The 25,170-nt window shown below is 36.2% G+C and overlaps 1 protein-coding gene across 13 annotated transcripts in view; it reads right to left on the minus strand.

Annotated features, from left to right (window-relative positions):
• MYO3B (myosin IIIB) overlaps nucleotides 1-25,170 on the minus strand; it is a 230,947-nt gene that overhangs the window by 134,756 nt on the left and 71,021 nt on the right. For 12 of the 13 annotated variants that reach the window (XR_008431755.1, XM_053947139.1, XM_053947140.1 and 9 more), the window contains 10 exons: nucleotides 18,542-18,697; nucleotides 7,544-7,640; nucleotides 6,528-6,644; nucleotides 5,574-5,678; nucleotides 3,320-3,403; nucleotides 2,456-2,658; nucleotides 1,989-2,087; nucleotides 1,277-1,391; nucleotides 780-906; nucleotides 427-637 (listed from right to left, as the gene is read on the minus strand). Coding sequence is in view for 12 of the 13 variants with exons in the window: in XM_053947139.1 (XP_053803114.1) it covers nucleotides 427-637; nucleotides 780-906; nucleotides 1,277-1,391; nucleotides 1,989-2,087; nucleotides 2,456-2,658; nucleotides 3,320-3,403; nucleotides 5,574-5,678; nucleotides 6,528-6,644; nucleotides 7,544-7,640; nucleotides 18,542-18,697 (1,314 nt within the window). In the remaining variant the exon portion in view is untranslated. Of the gene's footprint in view, nucleotides 1-426; nucleotides 638-779; nucleotides 907-1,276; nucleotides 1,392-1,988; nucleotides 2,088-2,455; nucleotides 2,659-3,319; nucleotides 3,404-5,391; nucleotides 5,462-5,573; nucleotides 5,679-6,527; nucleotides 6,645-7,543; nucleotides 7,641-18,541; nucleotides 18,698-25,170 lie in introns of those variants that run through there. The other variant, XM_053947149.1, reaches the window with a different exon arrangement.

Raw genomic sequence — 25,170 nt, forward strand, 5'->3', positions numbered from 1 at the left:
GAAATTATATAAAAAAAATGATCACATCTGAAGTAGCAGCACAATGAAATCTGCATTTATTACTTGCTTACAAAAGCAGGGGGACTGTAAGGACTGTATACTGATTTTTTTCAGTGTACTTCAATTATTTATCAGCCTTTTGTATGATTTTCATGTTCACTACATAGGAAGCATCTTTCAAAAAAATTGTACAGTACTTCAACCACCCAATTTCCATTGACTTCAGTAGCTAAATTCTATTCAGCTCTTTAAAAATGATGGGCTTAATGTCCTGGAAACAAGATTCAGTATCACAGCATGCAAGACATTTTGATGCCTTAGACAAAATAAACAGCACTTTTCCTGCAAAATCAAAAATATACAAATGGATGAACCCATCAGACATATGCACAGTAAGTACACATGATTCAGTGATGTGTAACTTGCCATATATTTTTATCTGGCTGAAGCAGTGTATTAATACGATTCACGATCCAGCTGAAGAGCCGGCCATAAAGTGCTTTCGACATGGCATCCCGCACATCCGCTGCTTTGTCCACGGTGTTCGTCCGGATAATCGTCTCGCCCCGTGTTACAACGCAATGGGAGGTTAGGGCTTCTTGAAGTTCTTCTGACCCTATGCTTAGTAGTGCAGCAGCTAAAAGACAGTGGAAAAAGACACACAATTATGATTATGCAGTGGAAATCACCAGCATTGACCAACTGCTACCATGAGCTAGAGACTATCACAAATAGAGTCAAATTGCATATACAGAACTGACAACGTTAAAAGTATATACCATTATCTAAGGCTTCTGGGTTTGGAACCTCACTTTTATCTGTTTGGTGTTGTGAAGAAATAGCAGCAAACTCAATATTTCCAGTATTTAAGATTCCAGTCAGTATTCTGTACACTGAATACACTTCCTGTAAAAGATGACAAGAAGCACTTTTAAGGAATTCAGTTAGATACACACATCATATTTAGGCTATGGAAGAAAAAGACGGGCACTGGAATGGATATTAAAGTTTGTAGCTTTCTCTGAGACCAAGTTCTACAAGTTCAAGTAAGCGTCTATTTGCACAAGAAATAGTGTGAGAGAATTGCCTGAGTACTAACTGGGACCTCAGGCTGGTCTTGCCTTCTGAGGGGGGGGTTATGCTTTCACAGTTCACTTCCGTCATAACAGAGATTTTGTGGCTCACAAAATTTTGTACAGCCACAAAACCAAAGGGCAGCACTGGAGGTGGTTTTCCTAAATAAGGTCAATAATGGTTTAGCAAGTGAATCTCTTACCTCATCAGTAAATCCTATAATTCTAAAACAATGCTGAATTGCTTCAAATTGTCTTCCATAGGAATCTTTAGTAACAATATCATGCATTACTCTTCCAGTTTCATTATCAATATATCTAAACAGAGTGGGATAAAGAAGGCATCACACTACCACGTATGTCAATACAAGCTCCAGTGACTTAAATGCAAGTACCTCAGTAACTGGAAAGAACATTTGTCTCAATAACTTTCAATTATATAGTTTGATGCTAATTCATAGGAAGCTTTTGTTTCTGTTACATTAACATCTGCTTTATTTTTTGTTAATATCTAATAATGTTACCAACATTTCATACACATCCCCTCACCCAGTACAGATCAGATGCACTCAAAGTACAAACATAAATTAAAAACTTCCAAAGCTTATTCTGGGTTCTTCCTGAACCTGAAGCATTATGGTAAGAAATCATAAGGAGAGTTGTCTGCATTTGAAAGCATGACGAAATATCTAATGAGCTTGGTTCGTCCTCCTTCTGTTTCAACAGTTCAACTTCTCAAACAAATGCAAATAATTTAATGCCTTAGTGTCCATCTTCTTCCCACCTTGGGAGGATTAAAAAAGATCCTTAAGGAATGGAGAAGGATTAAGAGAGATTTGAAGGCATCATACTGAAAGCAAGTGCTGATCAATAGCTAATTACAATGAGCAGTTAAAACAAGTGAGCAATAGTTACCTAGGAGGCTTTTTATCAGGAAGTCTATATTCAGAAAGTTTCTTCTGATGATAAAGGCCAGCATAAATATAATAAAATATATGGAAATTTTTTTCTCCCCTGGAAAGAAAAAAGTATCCTTTTAAAGCACCTGTGTTTATTCTTGTGGCATCTTGTACAATGAATGTAAAAGTAGTTCTTATAATGAGGTCACTGAAGCAAGGTAGCCAATCTCCCACTTGTTTTAGTAGTGTAGGATTAGCAGCTCTGAAACACAGAAAACCCAGTAACAAAACACTTCCCCAAAGAATTAAGTGGCTCTGGCTTCTACTCCAAAAGAACAGGATCATTCCTGTTGTCATAGCACTGGTACAAAGGATTTTTATTTTAGCAGAAGACAGAAAAGTATCTAAACCAGAGAATTTTTGATAATTAAATCAATTCAAAAACAACATAAATGCTATAGGACAGACAATTAATATACCTACACAGCTTGTTTTATGACCCTTGATTTTTCAAGTAGATATTCAGAAATCTTTGCCCCCATTACAGCTCCTGTAGGTGTAAACATCATTTCCAGATATTTTCCAAAGCGACTTGAGTTGTCATTGATGGCAGTGCAGGCATTTCCAAATGCTTCAACCAGCGGATTCACTTGAAGAATTTTCTCACGCAAAGCACGGTTATTGGCCTTAAAAGAAGATATACAAATCAGAAGGATAATTAAAAGAATGTAATGCTTACCCCCAATCCAATTCTTGCTCCAGAAGCTTGTATGGAATTAGGTACTGTGCTGACCTTTCTGTTTATACAACAAGAGGTCCAACAAACTGATAAAATCTCCCACTGGTAGCAAAATACAGATTTTTCTTTCTCTGCAATTGTTCCACCTTTGACTTGTTTTGTAATTAGTTAAGAGTACCAAAATCACAGTGGACTAAAGATGCCTACTTAGGGTTAAGCTCACATGGTCAATTTTCCAATTATTTTGTGTTAACAGCATTACTCATAACATTTAAATGTGTAAGAGCTTCTAATATTAGAGAGAGCCACAGTAATATTTTTCATTCTTTATTGTATAAATAATGGTATATGTGATAAATACTGTACATACCTACAGGTACTGAACAGTCAGAATCTGGCACCTTCTCTTTAAAAACTATTAACTGGCTTGGTGTGAGTCACACTCTTGCATCTTAAGTCAATACTCTCACATGCATGATTACTATGTCCCTAAATCTAGTGTGACAATTCACATGAACAGCTTTAAGTATTAAAGATTAAATAAAGTGAACACTGGGGTAGGGTTGGGAGGATTTCTTAATAATTTTACATAATCGGCTAGGAAATACCTTTCCCAAGAAGGTCAAATGTTGAACGATCAGATGGGCACTTTCTGTTTTTCCAGCACCACTTTCCCCACTGATGATAATGCACTGAACACACAAAACAAAATATTTAAGTGCATAGTTCACCATATGGTTGTTTTCTGCTATTACTGTATTATATAATTATATAAATTATATTGTATTATATAATTATATAAATATAATTACTATACTGCTATTACACTGTTATTTCATGTTTAGTAGCAAAACTATAGAATACTTTAAGGGTCTACTCCCTTCTGAAAGGAGAGATCATCAAAGGCTCAGTGTAGTAATTTATTCCCTAGATTACTAAAATGCATCTTGCAATGCCTGATCCCAAGGTGCACGTGTGAAGCAGTGACTGAGTTTTGAAGGGCTAGAACACACAAACAAGTGACCATGGCTGAGCTCACTGCATTGACTTCATATGAATCAACATGAATCACAGGGTATAGCTGTTTTTGACACACTGACCAAAAGCTTGTTCTGAAAAACAATCTTAAATAATAGGTCCTGTGTAGAGAGGCTATTCTGCAGGTGATGCTGATATTCAAGGAAGAACAGCATATAAACTAGCATATAAACAGTTCAGAAAAATGTGCACTGGGTGATTCTGGGAGGACATATCCACCTCCTTCCTGTGTCAGCAGTCCTTAACACATGGTATTTTATAGGCTCTTCAAAAGGCTTCCAGACTCAAGAGGCTATTTAGAATGGTCTAAATAACTTTCCTTCTCTCTGCTGTTATGCTTCATGGGCAAAATGGAAGTTGAAAACCAGTTCCTACCTGAACACAGAAGAATGCATCGTAGGAAGTTTGAATTCTAACAGCATTTATTATTTACCCTTTTATCCCCATGCAAATAAATTTGTACTGGTCTACAGACCACCAGTACAAATATTATTCTACTTAAGTCACATTATCAACTGACATATAATTAAAATATTAACACTGAGCAGTTGCACAGATTCACAGTTTTTTTATGCAAATATCCAGAAACTATTTGCATGATACTGTGAATACACAAGATTCTTATCTGGGAAAAGATACGAGGTCCTAAAATACTTGATGCAGTGCCCCTTGATATAGAACTGAGCTTTGTGAAAAGGTTTGAAAGATGCAGCAGGTATCTGGTGGTACCTTGTGGTGCCTGACAGCAGGTACAGGGACCAACTCTATGTAATGTATGCAATATGACATTTGCAGCTCATTTATTTGCTTCCTGACAGTTATTTTTGCTCCAGGAAATAAGTATCACATTGGTTACACTACCCAACTGTCCTAGGGTGACCAATATTTTTCCTCAGATAACAAATTCTCACATAAGTTACTCTAACATGAGTACTTGTTTTCTTTAATACCTCCATCAGAGAACATGTAAGTCATTAAAGAAGTATTAACCATCTCCCAGGCCAGTGTACTTTCACATAATCAATAAAACTCCTGTTTTCTTCCTCTTCAATGTCCCTTTCATTTGTCTTATTTTCTTGGCATTTTCTGATTTCAGGCTTTTTATTATTTTATTCTGGTTTTGTGACTTTAAGAGAATGTTTTCTGTTAATTACTGTGCGATGTGCAGGGTAAAATCAAACCAAAAATAATTATCAGCCTTCAATATTCATGTACACACAGCACATCAAATTAGAAAGAGTATGAAGTTATAATCTTAAGAATGTAGTAAAATCTTCTACAACATGGTATTTTATTCTCATTAAAATCATTGCTATATAATTGGATTTGTGTCCTTATTACATTTCTAATAGAACCATACTTATTTTACTAAAAAATTTGCTAATGGCTCCTATTTTTTGTGACTTAGTGTCTTTTTGCAACAGAAAAGTGGTTCAAACACTGTTAATCTGCTATGGCATTGAGAACCCTCTATTTAACACAAGTATAAATTACTGAAATACCTAAGACAGACCTAGAATCAGAATGTGCAGCAATACTTTGCTGCTGGAGTCAACAGCCAGGACTTCATGGGTGTCCAGGAATGTATATTGGTCAGGTACCTCCATCATCTTATTTGACTTTTCAGTCCCTTTCATATCACTTTGTCCTCTTCAGAACTCCCAAATCTGACCAGATTTCTACTCTGGTTTTGCTGATATAGGAATACAAGGCTTAAAGAAAAAAAATCCCAAAATACAATATAACAGAACATTATTCACAGCCCTGTAGCACAGTGGCAGTATGATTAATACAAAACCTAAACCAAAATGAACAGATCCTTACCTGATCCCTGCTGAATGTAACCATGCTTTGGTAGGCAGCATCTGCAGATGCAAATATGTGGGGGGGATTTGATGAACGCTTCACACCATGGTAAAGCTTGGAGAACTAAATTCAAAGAAATATACACAATAGTCAAAATATGCAACTTAGCTACATAATTAAGAACTGAGAAGACAACAGTGACTATCATCTGTTCAACAGAAAGAAGTTGCCTGTTATACCACAGAACTTCCACTGAATCACCTGGAACGGGAGTGGTAATTCTTGGCACTGCCCAGTTTCCAGAACACGAATTACAACACCTAGAATGCACTCTGATGTTTCCCACACAAGACAATGAAGAGAACTGTATCACAAGGAAGAACATTTCAAACACGAGGCTTCAATCAAGGAAATAAGCAGTTCATACAAAAGAAACTTACAGTGAATCTGATTTCTGGCCCCTTATCTGAAGCCCTGATTTTGGAATCCATGGAGACTAAGGTATTTCTAGCTCCACCTCTCTTCCTACTTGTAGGGAATTAAACTGGCCTTTATGCTTACAGCATTTGATTCATTTATTTCTTTTAAGGCAGAGCTGATGGCACAGGACATATAATAAGCCTCAGTAAGAGTGATTCTTCAGCAAGCAAAAACCTCAGCATGAGGAGGTTCACATAACCATCTTCTGTTTCCAAGAGGAAAGCCCTAAATGCTAGACAACACAGCTGTACCTGGGGTAATCTCTGTCCCTCCTTTGGAATTTGTGCCTTCAAGAAGCGAATAAAATTCAATGAACCCAAATTTAATAAACAAAACAAAATAAAATAAATTTTTAGCCACACTGTTCTGGAAAAATAAAAGGCTGAGGTTTAGTCTGTGCTCCTCACTTCCAGCATCACTTAAGTATTTTAGCTAGTGGTGTTAATATAAAATGTAAAGCAACTTCCATCTTCAGCTTGGAATCTCTCTTACCTGGGGAGAATAAATGCTGAGATTCTGGAAGGGGTTCAAGGCTATTAAAATGTCTCCAACATAAGTATAAATCTGTAAGTCAGCATAACGTTTTTGCAGCTGATGGATAATTGTATCCTGAGAAGATTACAGAAAGTTTGATAGTTATACAGTATTTTCCCATTTAGGAAGATTTTTGTAAATATACTGAGAACATTGTTTAAGAAATACTTATTGTAAGTGTTTCTAATTATATTTTAAATGCCAAACCCACAAAATAAAATATTTTCAAAATTCTTGCTAATGTCATAAAACTAAGTTAAATGGCCACTCCTAATTGCAAATTAGAATATTTTCTTATATCAGCCTGAGAAGTAAATAGTCTGAAGAGAAAATGATGGTAACACATTATTGCTGTATTTCATAGTACATGTCCATTTAAATTTTTTTCATTTGGCCATGAAACAAGGATAATCATTTTTCAAGGATTAAATTTTAAGTAGTGGTAATAGACTGTTTAAACAGGACAATAGCACAATTTAGTATTATGTCTTTTTCTTGCTGGCATGTAATTTAAGGATTATCAACACAAAAATGTACAGATACTCTGCAAATAGGTACAGTGAAATACAGTGTGATACAGTGAAATATGAAATTGATAGTTTTGTAATTTTTTAGCCAGAAGCAGTAGATAATACGTTATCCTATAAAAATAAATTATTTTAGAAAAAAACACTTAAATCTACATCTTTATGACTAAACTTCACATTTTAGGAAACTCACAAAAATAATTTAAACTAGCATCATTCATAATTAAGTTTTTCCACATAATAGTATTCACTGCTACTACTTTTATGCAACTATATAAATTAACAAAGTGAATGCAGCAGATCAATTGTGAGAATTCTTTTGCCTTGGAGGGACAAAAGATTGCAAGAAGGAAATATTCTCATTCTGCTAAGACATGCCTAAAAAGCAGAAATAGGCAAGAACATGAAGAACAGTTGTCAGAAGCTGCTACTCAGACAATACAGTACCTCATTGAGAACTTCTAGATTTACCAGATCATCATCTAGAGAGTACTTGTCAGCTCTGTCCACATGGTCAGTTCTTCTAGTATGTATTTGTTCATGCCTGGAAGTCGTTAGTAGAGCACCAGTGTTATGAAAGTGTATTAGAGGCAGCAAACACTAAGATGCAAAGAAAAGTCACGGGGGGATGTTTTTCTCATGCAGAAACACAGACATGCTCTCTGAAATGAGGAATTTTGCTTGGGGTATCCTTTTAGAAAAGCAATAGATCAGCTTGCTGTCCAGTGTACTACTTGTTTTCTCTTTCACAATATATAACCCTATCTATTTATCAATGTTCAGCAAAGATTTACTACTTACAGACTTACTACTCCTCACTCACACTCAGTATACTAAAAATTCTTCCTCTTTTCCCTTCCCTCCTTGCTCTAAGTTAATAAACTACCACTCAGTTTAATTAAATGCTACCCCCATATGCCCAGCCATAGTACTATCATCTAAAGAAGATATAAGAAGCAGTAAGTAGGATAAAATCCTACTGTTACCTCGATGTATGCCAAAGTGCCTCCTCAGATGACCCTAGATGTGGCCCAAAACAATGTTTTTGAACCACATCTGCCATCAGACTCTAAATTGTATGGATGTTCACTCGGCTTGTCTCCAGAGATTTAAGCCACACAACAAGCAGCAGAGACAAACTGTCACATAACCCCTTTATAATCAGATTATACTGAAGGAATCTTTGAAAATGTGGTGTATATGTTTTTAAACAACACATCATGTTGAAATGGGAACAAATTAAGAGGCTGTAACATGTCTTCCACAGAGGGTGTGAAATATGAATGCTGTAAGCACAACTAGGCTTTTCTTTACAACAAACATAATCAAAGCATAGTAGAAGGACACCCACCGAGATACAGTCTGCATCCTGCTGAGTAACATTTAGCATTGATCCTCAATGACAGTCCTTGACAGACTGTTTTTGCATTGGTTACCATGTAGAAAGTAAGAGCCACATGATCAAGCATCCCAAAACAAGGCTAAATATTATACCAAGCAGTAACAGAACAGCACTGTTACTTGGCAGGAAACACTTGTTTATCTATAATGTTCAAGATTAATATGAAGATATAGCAGGTTTCTTTAATCATATCTTCATATGCTCTTGGAATCCTTTTTGAGGCATTTGCATTTTCCCCCTTCTATATTTCAAGCTAATCAGCTTTCATTCAGTAAAGAGAATGTTTTCATATCCAAGAGCTATTACATCATCAGAAGAATTATTGCAAGGAAAGCCTCTAAAAAAGAGGAAGGAGAAGTGTGTTAGCCATGAATACAGCTTCCCTGATAACTGTGAATCACATTAAATGATCATATTTTTCTGTGAATTTTTATTAATTTTCCTAATTTCCTTTTGGCTACTCAATGAGTTCTAGAAAACTATAATGGTTTATTTGAATTGTAACTAAATAAAACCATGCAAACTGTTTTGTCAGCTAGGAAATAGAAGAGTGGGAAGACAGCAGGTTTTGCTGACAGTCCCACTACATTCCCACAGACAGTAGTTTGCTTTATGTTGTACATATGAAGCAATGAAAGAAAGACACAAGAAGACAAACAAGAAGCTATGAAAGCAGAATTGTTATAGTGGGTATTACTTCCCGTGGGCAGCATGGTGACCATTTGAATTTGTTGAAAATTCCATTCAATTAAATCTTCCGTTTTCTGGTCTTTGATTAGGTGTTGGGTTGTGGGTTCTTTTTGGCTTTTTTTTTTTTTTTTTTTTGAGTCACTATATGCAATAACATTACACTTTGCTGACAAGCCAGATCCTCAAAGAAGTAAGAATGCATGATGTACTACTAGGGTTTTTAAGTGCTGTTTCCCTTTCAAACCAGAATTCAAGCTCTTATTTCACTGCATAGAAAAATACTGTTGTAGATAAAGTAAATAATTTAGAGATGGGAGCATCCCTCGGTCAAACAAACAAAATAAATATTTTAACAGTTGCTTTACTTCATGAAGATGTAATTAACAAAGCAATGACTAGACATTTTAGCTAACATAACTCATCTGTGAAGCTTCTTCTTCCTGGAGCAAAACATCATAGCCACAGTACTGAATTGCAACAAACTGCAAGTAGGGACACATCTACCAAAGGTGCAAGGAGGAGGGGGAAGAGGGCACATTCAAACCTAAGCATGTCTAATTGAAGACTGGCTTTGTAAACTAATCTGTTATCTGATTGTGTATTAAACTCCTACTATTTGTTCACCTTAAGTGATAAATTAATCATTTTTTTAATTGGAAAGGGTCCCTTTTAAGCCTAGGTAAATAAATAAGGAAACTGGTCTTACTTAAATATAAGTAAAACATATATACCTTTGTGCAAATATTTTCCAGCACTTAACTCATTTTCCTAAGTACATGATTAAGAGGATATTAGGAGCATAACATCACATTAGCTTCAAATCTCCTGCTGGCTCATCAGTTTTCTACTGACCCTATGTCCTCCAGTGCATTGACAGAGTGGGAAAGAAAAATACAGATAGTAACCTTTAATTATTTCCACAATTTTACATCAGAAATACAATCTGCTTTTAAAACATACATTACAAATTCTTAAAAAGCAGAAGGAAACACTCTTAATTGGGGAAATAAGTGTCAGTATATTTTCTGCATAAAAAGTAGAATTATCAGCCATTTTTTTCAATTACCCTTCCTTTCTGGCAACATATAAAAAGTTCAAACTCTAAGCAAAAGGGAAATCAAAGATGTTATCTTCCCTAAGTTTCCAGTAATTTTCTGAAGCAATCCCTGCAAGACACAGTCTCTTCACAAAACAAAACAACTGCCATAAAGGGTGCAAAGGGCCAGTCACTCAAGGTACCTAACTTTATTATAGTATCACAGGATGGTTTGGGTCAAAAGAGACCTGAAAAGCACCATTAGATTGATTCCAGAAATCTAGTGGTGAGCACTGCCTGTCAAAGAAGGCTCTATGCTCTGAAGCACCCTCCTGTTACCATCTTATCAGACAGGAATAGCTGGAAGGGACAGGCCTGAAGCCCTGGTTTTGGATTTTGGATTTTGTTTTCTTGGATTTTGTAGGAGGAGCAAAAGACAAGAAGCATTTCTCCCTTGAGAGCACCATTTCATGAAAAGACAGGAAGCATTCATTTGTTCTACTGGTGGTAAAGATATAGTTTGAAAGAAAGTAACCAGTTATAGTAATAGAAGCGCACTGTAAATAGCTGTACACTCCTATATCCTGCTATCAAGGGATGGGGAAAGAAAAGCTAGATGGACCACACTGACTTCTAGATCAAAAAGTCATTTTGCTGGTAGGTCCAACCTGAGCAACAAAGCAGCACAGACCAAGAATTTTTGCCTTCATTGGGAAGCTTCTTCTCTAACCTATCTCTCCTCCACCCCTAACATCTTTAGGGCCTTCCAAGTGGCCTTTACTTTGGCCTCTTGGTGCAGTTAAACATTTATGTTTGCTGTTTGTTTGTTTCTAGGATTCACAAAGGTACAATGGTTTCTTTATTTGGTCTTTAGATTATTTCCAATTTTAAAATTAATTCCTGAGATTTACAAGAAAAATACTCAACAATGAGAAAGAAAAAGGAGAAGAGTGTGATACTGCCACACAGAGATACACAGCCTATTTCCCATGCATTGCAAAGACTTAATTTTGCTCCTTTACATCCAATTTCAGCCTGAAGTAATTTGTTGAAGCAAGGTCATAATAGAGATACTGACACAGCCTTAATTACAATATAAATGCTACAGCTATATTTTACAACCTCCAGTAAAAACACATGCACAATACTCAGAACAGGCTCACTTTTGGGGGCCACAGGAGCTTTGAATTTTAAAAAATTATATTAAAAGGGAGAAAAAGAATTTTTAAACTCATTTGCCTAATATTCATATAGAAGGAGGCTGGAAGAATTGCCTTAAATTACATTGTGTATAGCATCACAGAAGTATTCCTGGTTCTGTTTCTGTTATTATCTCTGAGTCCAAAGAAAATTACTGGCTGGATGCAATCAAGTTCCTTGCTGTTAAATGCTTTCAAATCTAAATGTGAGCTGGCAGAGAAGCTTGATATCTGGTGGTAAGAATTACTTCCTTGGATGGACCGCTGCTGTAATCCAGCTGGTTCATGAGAAGGGGGAAGCTGCCAAGACATGGTACTGTCATTCTAATATCTGACAAGATAGCCTGAACATTCCTGCCCTTCTCAAACTATTAAATGCTCTTTTTTTTTTTTTTTTTCTTTTCTGTTTTTTCCCCCAGGCTTCTTCAAGTTTGATTCTTCCCGATATACAGATTTGCTTTTTATCCTTCAAAATGCAGGATTTCACAAGTGCCTGTTCCCCATTACAGAAACAAACTTTTAAATGGTGACCAGCAGTAGCACACTGACCCAGAACCATCCAAACCTGTAAAGTTCAGTAATCTGGACTCCTTATTAATAGTCTACCTTAAACTTGTTTAAAACCATATCATGCAAGTGTTGAAGCTTTTTCATTCTTTTAAAAACCAAAACCAGGGGTTAGTAGAACTTTTCTGATTCCTATGAACAAGTCTCTTTACAGACAGCAGCATAAGATACCTATTCTGTAGGAAAACATCCAAGAGAAGAATGAGCCATGTCTGGAGCTGGCCTCCTCAAACCTGCTGATAACTTTGAACCATAAAACCCAAACTATTTAATGCTTGATCAACTTTAACTTTCAAGCATCAAATCATTATAAAACTTTTACTTTGGGAATTAGGTTAATAATATTAGGTTATAGAAGAAATACAGAAGACTCTATTTCTTCTCAACTTCACCTCCAGTGACGCTTGATAGACAGAGCTAACTAAATAAATGTAGATGTCAACTGGTGATTATTAAATATTTTTGTTAATTCAAAATTAATATACATTTATCTACTGCAATTCATACAGGTGTTCCACAGTATCTCCTCTGAAGGAACAGCCAAATGCCACACAGAAACCCACAATATCTAAAATTTTGAAAGACAGCTTCAAAGAATATTACCAAGAGAAATATTTTTAGAATGCATTCTGTGAAGACTCTTCTTGCCTGTCTCCAGTTCTAAGCTTTTAATCAGGTATTTTTCTCCCTGATGTTCTGTTTCCCCACCACAGTAAAAGGCAGCTAATAGATCTGATACTACACTTGAATTTCTCCATCTCATGTGCTGTTTTGACATTTCTTTTTTAGATTTTCTCCTACGCACTATTCTGGATAGAGTAATCTGTTATTTTAAGACTGAGCACAAGTAGATAATGTCTTAATTGTGGTACATTCAAATGGGAAAAGAAAAAATCAGAACATTTTACTTTCATTCCCTTTTGTTGATGGTCAGTACTTTTCAAGGCCTTCAGTTAAAGATTTGAAATTCTACAGTTTTCCAGTAGTTCTACTCACAAGCCATGAAACAGTTTTTGTTTTGTTTTTTTATGGAATAAGATGGAAAGTTTACCTTTTTTTGAGAAAGTTTTCCTAAAGATTTTATCATCATGATTTATGCAAGGAAGAGCTGGTACAATAGACAGAATACCAGGGTTCTAAATGAGTTTCCCTTTTAAATGTCTGCATGACAAGCTCTGTTGTATTTTTAAACATTATTTATGGGACTTAGTATAATTCCTAGCTTAAAAGGCTTTGAAAGTTTTTACATCTGTTTTTCAACTTTTTCAACACTGAAGCAGCTGCTGGCTTTGCCAGCTTGAGATGAAGTCCTGACAAGGACAAAAATATGGGGAAAATATTTGATGTTTATAAACAAACACCAGAGAATATACTCACTTTTTGTAGTGCATTTTGCCAGTGTAGACAGCACAAAGAGTCATTTAAAATTTAGCAATATTAGGAAACACATTAAATCTCTTCTAACTTTCTCCTTAAGCACGCTGGTTATCACCCTGTATGTTGGAATCTCTTGTAGTATGAATCAAAAAAGCAATCCACTACACTAGTAAGTTCAAGAGATCAAAAGGTGTATTTGGAAAGTGAGCAGCTCTCTCATAACCTCCCTTAATGGATTATCAAACACACTCAAACATTATTCAACAAAAATATAATCTCCACAAAGAAAATGTTTACTGTAAAATGAGAATTAATAATAGTCATAATTTGTAACATATCTTTGCCTAGAGCCTTCCCAAAGTGTTCCCCAGGCTCTAGGGCAGGAAAAATGAAAATAAAAATGGCTAGAGCTCCAGGCATTGTACATGTTTCTCTTCATTACCAGGTTTACAGCAACCTAACAGTTACAGTAAGGCTTTACAGAACAAGATGAGGTTCTTGCCTCAGCAAATTGCTATCTCTTTTCCATAGGAATGATATATTAAGTAAAACTATTAACAGCAATTTCATGAGTGAATGGAACAGACAAATATTGAGGGCAAGTGACAGAATAGATATTAGACAGCAAATCAGAGTGAGAATGAGGAACAAAACACAAACCTCTACTATGTTTTTGTATTAAATTCAGGAGGTGCCTAAACATTCTTGGTATTTTAATGACAAGCAATCAAATGAATCTTCATCTTGAGGAACCTATCCCTGAAATATAATAAGTTTATGGTAAGATTGACTTGTGTACCTTTTTTTACTTAGAGAATACATTACTAATCACACTCAGACACACTGAGTCTATCAACACTCAGTTATTATTTTTGTAACAAAACCATCATTTTTATAGTTCTGCTTATAATTCCTGACAAATGTTTGTTTGTTCTGTTGGCACACCTTGATGTAACTTAGATTCCTTCTTTTTCCCTCTGTTCTCCAATTTTATGCTAGATGAGGTACCAGTCTTTAGGAATGAATGATATTTCTTGTTCTCACAATGTTACTATGCATAAGGACACCATGTGACCAACCATCTTATACTATTTGTGTGAATACAGAAGCAGGAAAGAAAAAAGAAAAAAAAAAGAAGGAGAAATAGGAAAAATCTGAGTGAGACCCTGTGAAAGCATCCTCTCTGATTTTAAGAAATGCTTCCTGCCTAGAGGCAGCTACATATTGGTAGGAATAAGACTGTTGTGACTCCCAAAATGACCTAGAAATCAGTATCCTTGTGCTAAAAAGGAATTCTCTGTTTGACTTTAGAATAGATGGGGAAGAAAAATTCAGCATGGCTGGAATGAATACATGTGAAGCAATGTTCTGCTGTACTAATCTTTAGTTTTCAAGGATTGAAGAAGTTTCATAAAAATAGAACTAGTGGCCTACTTAACACTGAATAAATTTCTTAGAACTAAACTTCATATAATTGTTACTATGTCAAAGCTGTTAATGGAAAGTGCATTGATGCTAATTAGCAATTATGCTTTGATATTGTTAGAAAACAAACACAGTTATCTGACAGCTTATAAAAGGGATATGGATAAGAAAGATAATACCCAGAGCTCATCTTTACACAGCTGTGACATTAGACTTTCTCACCAAGTTTTTCCTCATGAGAGTATAAGACACAGGCAATGCAGGAGTGGAGAGCTAGTGCTGAAATGCCAAAACACAAGAATTTCAGTGTAAGAGACGCCAACAGATGAAAAAAAGAATCTTCTTCCTCATTACAAGTGTGGAAAGAAGGGTATTCTGGCTGGGTTTTCTGGAAACACCTATTTGCATAAGGATTAAAGATATCTACACCTCACCAATGAAAATAATTTAGGGAAAAACATAAAGAGTAGTTTCAAAGAGTATCTTTTTTCAGTAAAAAGGCAGGATGAACTGTTAATGTTATTTTTAATTTTAAAAGTGGTCTTCTACCAGCATAAACATTTTATTTTCATTATTAATTTTTAACCTAAAGGAAATCAGAATATAAAATTCTCTAGTAAGTTGCTTCATGGAAAAGTGATGATAGCAACAAATGTATGTTAAGAGACTTCTTTGAGCTCAAGGTCAATAGAGAGCCCCTTCAGTTCAGAGGTCAGAAGAAATGTACTGAAGTTAAGCCTAGATATACTGCACACGAAGTTGACAAAAGAAACTAAAATAAGGTGATGTTTCAGTCTGTGACTCCAGAGGCTAACCCAGATGGTCCTACCAAAAGGGGCCAGCCTGTTTCTTTCTACTACTCTCCTGCTTATTTCTGGCCATGTGAAGCATTCCCTCCTTCACTTCAGCTGTATCGCCTGAGGCACCTCTCTGCAGTCACTAACAGAGTAGAAAGTTATCTGTGTTTCTGCTGGCTTAGTTTTTTTTCTCTCATTGTAGAAGTTCAAGCACAGGAGATTTTTGACAATCCCTGAAGCTGCAATAAAAACAGCATCATGAGTTTCTTCCTGGGAGTTGGGGGAAAATGAAAGAAGCCAGTTCTCCTTTTCACTAGCAGTGCACTGCTAGATCAGCTCTCCGTGTCCCTCCTTCGCATGCTCGAAGTCATTAGTAGTGACTTTCAAGTCTGCAGGCTTGCTCTCAGGCACAATGACGTGAAGTGATTTACCAAAATAGGCAAAACTGGCATGGCTCCACTGGAAAAAGAATTCTATTTAAAATCCTACAGGCACTGAGTTAGTACAGAATCAAAAGACACAAATCCAAAGCACCATTCTGCAAGACTTTCATATGAGACAGAACACCTCCTGATCAGCCATCATCACCAGTGAGTCTCTGAGCTCCCTCAAAGAAGAACTGCTGCAAACACAAGCATACTGATGATTTACCAGTCTCTGGAAATGTTCAGCTTGTGCTCTTGAGAACATTTTCTCTTACTTATCTTTTAAATGATTGTTTTGTACTGTTGCTCTACTCCTAAAAATGGGTGTCTGTTTTTCTTTATTTCTGAACACCAAGAAGCTAATGTACATTTAATTGTGCCTGTCATGGGCACATCAATAAACAGAAAAAACATGCACCATATTCAGTGTTGCAAAAGAGAAGTTTTACCTAACGTGGATTTCAATTGGCCATATTTACTTTGAAGTGGTGACTATACATTCAGATGACTTCTACAGATCATTACAAATTAATGCCAGTAAAATTTTTACAGTACCATCTGATCATATGTTCTTCTGCATGTCAAATTTTGTATTGAAAATTATGTTGTAGATGCATTACAGAGGTTTTAAAGGCTTTTAATAGGTAAAAATCTTTCTAGAGGGTACAATATGCCTATTACAGAGCCAAGTTTTTTACTGTTATGAGGCTATGTCAATCCTCTTGGAAAAATTACAATTAGATGCTGTTAGTGGTTGGTTTTTTGTGATAATCTTATGTTTCTAGTCCAGCATTAACTGTCTGGCCCACAGACTTAATATTTTGCAGGTATGTACTTTTGCTATCTCATTAAATTTGTACCAATTTGATCAAACTTAAAATCTTCAGAATATCATACTGAACAATAAGTTGTAGATTTCAGAGGTAAACAATAAGTAAATTTTTGTCTTCACTGAGCATCCTCTCAACCCCAATCACAGTGGGCTGGTGCGTCACAGAAGTAAGGATACCATAGTATAATGCTAAAATCAGAAAGATTTTTGTTTTAAAATAAAATATTTAAGCTGGGTTAGGTAGTGACAGGACAGACAAGGAGTTAAACTCCCTTAAATGAGCACTGATTCATACTAGACTGCTGGGAAGCAAAATCCTTCTTACAGTCCAGTCATGTCTAAGGTGCAGTAGCTTGTCTGTCACAGCATACTCAGTTATACATGAAAAGGCTTGAGGAAAGAAATGCTGTCGTGGTCTTGGTTCTTTGTCACTCCACATTATGGAGCTCAATCCCAGAAGAATGTATTGGAATACCATGACAAATCCATTTCAGAGCTCCTCTTAGCACAAGGATCATTTCACTCTGTCTGTATGTGCAATCAGGTCAACAGCTGGAAAAATTTTTATATCTCTTGGGCCAGCCATGCCATAGCTGTAGGCAATGTGATCTGTGAAGGAATCTTAGGAAACTAGATAAAGCAGTAACTTCTACTGTAATGCTGGCATAACTCTCACCCACAGTGAGCATTTCCAGGTATGTTTTGCCAGAAAACAAACAAAGAAACCAACAAGAACAAACACACACACCCCACGAAACCAAACAAACAAAAACTCACCACCCACACAAGTCAGCTTCACCTTGAAACTATACTTAACAACCATTCCCTTACTTCAACTTGTACACTTTTGTTTGGGCCTTTAGCATTTCAGCTACAGAGATTTATGGCATGCAAGTATATACATGTTTATGACTTCTGAATCATAACATCTAATTTACTTCATCAACATTAGTAGGTGGTTATTTATAATAATGGGACAGAGCTTATCTAACTCTAGAATTTCATATTACAGAATGATTGCTGAGCTTGGGACAGTATGTTCATTTGCATTTAATTCTCTTTTGAAACAGAGAAATTCTGCCACCCTCTGGACAACAACTAAACTAAGACACATTTACAGTCAGCCTCAAAAGATGCCACTTCTGCCAATAAACATGCATTGCTTTTTAAGCACATCTTAAAATTAATTACTGGGCTGAATGAAAAAATAGAAGTTACTATTAAACTATAGGCAAAACAACTACTTTCAGTATTGAACAGCTTTCTTACTAATAGAATTTAATCAAATGGCAAACTTCAAAATTTTCTTTTCTTAACTTTTTCTAGTAGTCACTTGAATGCTCACAGTTGTATTTTTAAAGATCTGTTACCGAAGTATGATACAATGTTTTGTGCCAACATTTATTTCCACAAATCAGAACATTCTGGAATTATCAACATCCTCCTGATTGAGCCAAATGAGAACAAGTATAGAACAGAGTTCAGTGGGAAAAAGAAAGGCAAATAAAGTTGCATTATGGCTGATAAAGTAGCTTTAAAAAGTATCAAAGGGACAACACAACTCTTACATTCACCTAGCAAGCAGCATTTTGACACATTAATATGATCATTTGAAACAGTAAAAGTCACATTCAAAGTTTCAATCTGTGCTTCTACTATAAGTGTGGGGAGGGAGGGCTGTACCTTGTACAGTACCTTGTTTTAGCTATGGAGCCCAGCTGCTGCTGTTCTTGGATGAGCTCAGCCAGCTGTTTTTGCAAAGACATATCTTTACCGTGTGCTTGTTTAATAAACGGATGCTCCAAAAGATGGGTGACCGAAGGACGCTTCTCAAAATCTTTGATTAGACACCTGTGACAGAGAAATAGGGGTCTCAGACAACTATGTTATCATTACAGCATGAATTGAGTCAACTTACTGTGTGGCTGTCACTCTGCTCTCTTTTTCCACAAATTTGAGTTCCTCAATATGTAACAAAACTCTTCCATACTGCAATAAATCTGGCATAAAATACTTAGCTAAGTAAATGCACTCTACAAGAATACTAGTATAAAGGCTAAAAATTCGAGCTTATTTAATCTTTCTTTTTAACTGTAACTAGATAAAAGGAAAAAATGACATTGTATCCTGTAAGAGCTGTACCGCTAATATACATAAAAATTAAGATGAATAGACAATACTTCATTCACTTTAATTTTCTATCTATTCTCTGATGAGAGTTTGACTATGAACTGTAGGATACAGCCTACTGAACATCACGACTGAAACCTGTGGTACAACACTAAGCAGAAGGATTTGATATACAGCTTTGTTTTTACAATGAATGTTATGGGAAGATATTCTATATCGGAATGATGAGTGTTAGCATAAGAATTATAGAAAATTCTGCAAACTTTCTTAATTCAGTCTGGAAGAGAAAGGAATCAGTCAGAGTTAAATGCTAGCCATGGTACCAAAGTTCCTTCTGTGAACTAGTGCAGTACAGATTAACTGGTAATGAGTAAAGAAATACATCCTATTAAATTAGCATAAAACAAAGTACCATACTAATTTATATAATTGAGATTTAAGTTTGGAAAAGCCATCACCCAAGCTGAATTATTTTCTGCATCATAAAGCTGAAATAATACCATTCAAACAGAAGAATGATCCAACAGGATAAGACTGCTTGCAAGTATCCTCTAATTAATAATATTAAATCATTCTATTCCTCTTGCTCAAATAATAATGATATTGACATTATTTGAGAATGGCAGAAAAAAAAGTGCTGCAATTCAGCATATACCTCCCTTCTAGTATCTATAATTTTATCAAATTATAACCCAAGATGAATTTATTTGATGAGATGCATATTACATACTTTACAATTTCCTTTCATATTTGCTGAATAAGTACCTAAGTACTTCCCTTGCAGGGTCAAATACCACAAATCAAGACTATCATTTTAGCCAAAAGTTCAGTGAAACTTAAATACCTTCTAGAATTTATATTCTAGTAATAAAAGCAACACTGTACAAAATTTAAACTACATTACAAAAAATCATACATATTAATTGATTTCAAATACTACCAAACACATTAGCAAGTAATTAAAGTTTAGCCTCACCTCAAAGACTTTACTGAAGACTAAAGTCTGGTCTTAAAATGATCCTGAAATATCTTTGAACATAACTTTAATAGTTTAGATTCCTGAAAATCATTTTGCTAACCTCTTCTGTACATCTAGTCCAGAAAAGAAAGTCTGTAAAATGTGTTACCAGTTTTGGAATTATTTTGGCGAATTTTGCTATAGGCTGGAACTGTAGCCTCCTGATAGAACCACTAAAGCAACACAACCTGCTTTATGTCCATCCCTCTGAGCGCAGGGCTATAAATACCAGTCCTTCCCCTCCAGGAAAAGATCCATCATTTGCCTTGAACAGGTTCTGACAATCTCCCCTACCCTTTTTCTTTTTTGTAATCTGGGAGTTTTAAAAGTCAATACACCCACACAGACAATACAATCCATGCCAATCCTGTTTAAATTCATGTTTCCTGAGAAAAAGGAAAAAAGCATTTGAAAAGAAAGACAACATTAATCAGGAAGACAGAGGAAAAGAGATCAAAACAATAAGTGCTATGCATTATACAAATTCACAGATTTCTGGCAGGTATCTGAAGTGGAGATTTCAGTCTGAAAAGCTCATGCACTCATGATTTTTACCATTCTATCAATAATTCCAACTTTACAGTATTTATGTTTTATTGTTAATAAATAAACGCTCTTGTTAAATTTGATTCCATCTAGAGTTTTTCAGTACTATAACTGAATCCAAGTGAATCTACATCATAGGATCATGGATAGTTTGTGCTGGAAGGGACCTTTCAAGGTCATGTAGTTCAAACCCCCTGCAATGCACAGGGACATGAACTATATCAAGTTGCTCAGAACCCCGTTCTACTTGACCTTGACTGTTTCCAGGGATGAGGCATCTACCAACCTCTGTCAGTGTTTCACCTCAACACAAAAAACATCCTTCTGATATCTAGTCTGAATTCACTCTCTTTTTGTTTAAAACCATTATCTCTTGTCCTATCACAAAAGACAGTTGCTTTTCAGATAATATTAGAATTTAAATGGATTATTTTCAAAAAAATACAGTTCCAGACAGAGTATCCTGTGTTTATCAAAAGTGTGAAGAACACACAAACCTTAGACCTGGTGGCATGCAATTATTACTATGAATTCTCTGAGCTGTGAACAACCCACCCACAAAGACACTCTACAGACAGGATACAGAAGTTGCACGAGAGTTTTTCTATATACAGCCCCTAGGTGAGACATCAAAATGTCCAGGATACTGTACTCATTGTGGAAGCTTAACAAGAAGAGACATTTTTGAGAAAAAAGTTCTTAGCTTCTCTCTAGCATGCCTGAAATGTGAGCTTTTTAGGTCTGGCAGATGTTTTAATGAGCACAGGTAAATTCTGTGAAGGAGGTAGTCTTGGAGATCTTTTGGATTGTCTTTGCTTCTGTGCATAATCCTGCCAATCCCCCACTGACCATTCACTTTGTGTGCATACTTCTCCTTTGCAACGATTGATGTTTGTCTTTGTTTCATCTAAATGCAACCTTCATCCTCTGGCAGTAGGATATGCAGTCTGTGTTCACATAGGATTTCGCTTGAAACACAACCAAAACTTTGTTAAATTGCAGGAGGACTAAGTTAATGACACAAGACACATCAACATGATTCTGTGATCAAACTGTCTCTGTTCCAAGCTCAGACAGCGCACACCTCCTGTTGTGCCAAGTTTGTGCCTGCATCGGAAGAACAGAGTCCTTTCAGAAGGTTAACGAGATGACACAACAAACCAGAGAGCTTGTAACTAACAGCTGTGCAAGGGTGAGGGAGAGCTGCTTAAATTCATGTCTGTAACTTCATGTGCGAGCACTTCAGCTTCAAGGAGAAGACTAACAGGAGAATGAACATTTCCACTGGAGTCCGTTTAATCCATCAAGTCAAATGGCAAGTTCCTAGCACTTTCTAGCAAGTTCCTAGCACTCGTCTCACAAAATCACAGCAGCAGAAAGATCAGGCAGGCCATAGGGAATTGAAGTATATGAGGCACACACCTTCCTTTGCCTCTAAACAGCAAAAGTTTCGACACAATCACTTCTCGAAATTACCCCTTACTATGTTTCAAATGCAGTCAACAGCTTGCAGCTTAGTCACTGTAGTTACTGAGGGCTCAGTCTGTACTCAAATATTCAGTGCCAATTTGGTGTCTCACCAGGCTTGCTGTGATGGAATGTAGGATGGAAAGCTGTCATGTGACACTGAAAACATAGCCCTTATGTTTCTCAGTGCATATTTATTTGTCCTTATTCCTCTCTATGTAGAAAAGGCCTATTGATATTCTGCTTCTACACACAGTCAGTTCAACTGTATTGCTTTTAGTGTAACATGAATGCCTGCTGCTACTGCTGCTGTTCTCAGTCAACATCATCTGTAAAATAAAAATTCTTGGGCCACCACCTAAGTGCTAATGAAAAATGATGCATCAGACTGCCAGTGTCACTGCAGGTGTTCAATAAGGTGTCATCATCCTACTGGAAGCAGTATTGCCACTATAATGCTCTTCAGAAAAAACCAAATATAGACTATCAGCTCTTACAATACTAAAGCCAGCGCCAAGGTGAGAATTATCATGTTTTCTACTGACCTGCACTCTGACATAGAATTATAATGTGTGGAAAAGTTAACTATATGAGTGTCTGAGTTCAAACTTGCCAGTAAATTCAGGAAGAAGATATATCTAACATATATGCCAGAAAAAAAGAAATCAAGAAGTAATAAACATTCAGTAATGTCAACATTTGAAAGACTACAGTAACAAAACAGTTTTTACAATTTCCCTCATCACAAAATATTCTGAAATTGGTGTGTGCATTGTACAGGTGAAATACAACATAAAAAGCCTTATTAATGAAGGATTTGTTTCTGAGGAAAAAAGAAAACGAAAACATCTTCAGCTTCTTATCTGAGCATTCATTTAAGACCAGTTTGAACAGTTAGCTCAGGCACTGTCAAACATCAACCATAGTGCAATTATTCATAAAACTAGTAAATGTGCTGCACCTGCAAATTCAGTCAAATTGTTTGGCTCGTGGAAATTGAAAAAAAAAGATAAAAGAAAAAGGTGGTGTATTAGTTTGAATGGAGAAAATTGACTAGCAAATCTACTACAAGATGGGTTTCAAATAAGGTATGATGAAAGTATCACATTTAGCTCCCTATTTTTTGGACCTAATAGAAAGGCTAAGAAAGTAGAGATTGAAAAAGAAATAAAAATTGTATGTTTGCCTTGATGGAAGTCAATCCATTATCTAACTGGAAATTCTAGTATTTTCCATCACGCTTTCTTAGCTGAAAATTAATTCTCAGAATTCATTAGCGTCACTACATTAAACATAGGTTGCAGCCATTTGCTGCAATCTCACAGCCAGGCTCCTAAGCACCATTTCCATTCTGCCACAATTACAGGCAAAGATGAAGCATTTATTAGCAGAGGATAAGAGCAGCCTCCCATCCACACAGGCCCATCTGAGACAGCCTCTAAAAATTCACTAGCTGCTTGCACTCGGATGATAACATTGTTGGAATTGCTGGGTCTTGACAATGTAAACAGCCATTTCACAAGTAGCGAATCAGATGGCTGAAAAGGAGAGATACTTATCAGCATTCATGAGCTAATATTTACTAATGAATAAATGGAAAGAAACAGATTTCATAAGAACTGCAGTGGTGGTCTAAGTCTTCTGTGTGTTCTGAAATAGAAAAATAATTACTAACGTCACTCACTGTTGCAGCCAAATCTAAGTAGAGCAGCAGCAGTTCTTTCTTTCAGAAATTCTCTTTCATTTGATCTATTATGATCTATTTGACCCCAAGTACTTTCTTTAAAAAGAAAAAATCAAGCAGCTGCAACTCTCATATCTTAGTTACATTATGATTTACTGCCACTATTTTGGGTTTTTTTTCAATTATTACATTTTGTAAATGCTACATTTTCTGATTATTTCTTATCTACTAGAAGTATATTGCTAAAAGTCATTTTGTCTCATAACCCAAATATAAAACCAGACATCAAATTACTATTTAATATCTACATGCACAGAAGATACATAGGTTAATATTTGGAAGAAATTATGACTGTGTATTAGACTCTATTAGAGCTGGGGAATCCACACAACAGCCTCTGGGTGACAGTGATATAAAGTCCCTGTGCTGTTCAACTGTTATGCGTTAGCTAAAGTCCTCCCTGCCACTCCCTGCCTCATCAGAGTGCTTTCCCCATCACCTGCTCCTCTCACAGCTCTAGACCATTCTCCCCTGCCCTCCACATATTTCACTCCTTGCACAAGTACCTGCTGTCCAGCAGTGAGGAATCTTTCCAGGCCTCTGCTATTAGGATAAAAGAACTTTCCAGGGTCTTGAACCAGACTCCAGGTCATCCTGAGATGCTAAGATCCTCTTGTCCCAGTCCCAGAAAATAGTTACCAGACTGCCCTCAAAGATAAAGATGTTCTAGAGTGGTTCAGCTGAGGTTCTAGAGTGGAAATTTCCCAGAGAAAGAAGAGAAAGAGTAAGGTCATATCCTCTTGGAAGGAGGGAGTATTCTCTCCTAAGCAGGGAGAATGAGGTGTTTAGGTTCTGAGACTTTTTTTTTTCACTCTGCATACTTACCTGATTACTTACATCACAAGCTTGCTTCATGATGCAAACTTAATGAAATCAAGACCATGACCTCATCCCCCTGCTTAGAGAAATGGAAGGACAGATACTGACAAACAGGATCATTTATGACCACACACTAGGTCAGAAACTTTCAAGGAAGGAAAAATAACAATCTCTGAGATTTTTTTAGCTGGTTAAAATGCTCAGTAACTAAGAGTTCCTTCAACCTCTGAAGCACATGTAGCTGTGGCAGGCACTGGTCAGCCAAGAGGTGGAAAAGACATTTCATTAACTACATCTGTAATAAGATGCAGGAATGTGCCTGCTTCTCTGACACTTCCCTGCTTTCCACTTGCAGGCTTGCCCAACCCCCACTGCTGCAGGTCACTAGTTTGCAAAAGTGAACTAAAAAACTGTGACAGCTTTGCCAACAGCATTTCTGTTTTCAGTCCTAATTCAGCAGGACTCACAGGATGGGAATAACCTTATCTTCAGGACTATATACAGCTGCCCCTTTGCAAAAAGTAAATGCTGGGCACTAGGGATATGTGTGTAGGTTAAATAGGTCTCCTGTCTTGCATGGCATCCCATGAAAAATAATAA

The sequence above is a fragment of the Vidua chalybeata genome, chromosome 7, assembly GCF_026979565.1.
Source record: "Vidua chalybeata isolate OUT-0048 chromosome 7, bVidCha1 merged haplotype, whole genome shotgun sequence".
NCBI lineage: Eukaryota > Metazoa > Chordata > Aves > Passeriformes > Viduidae > Vidua > Vidua chalybeata.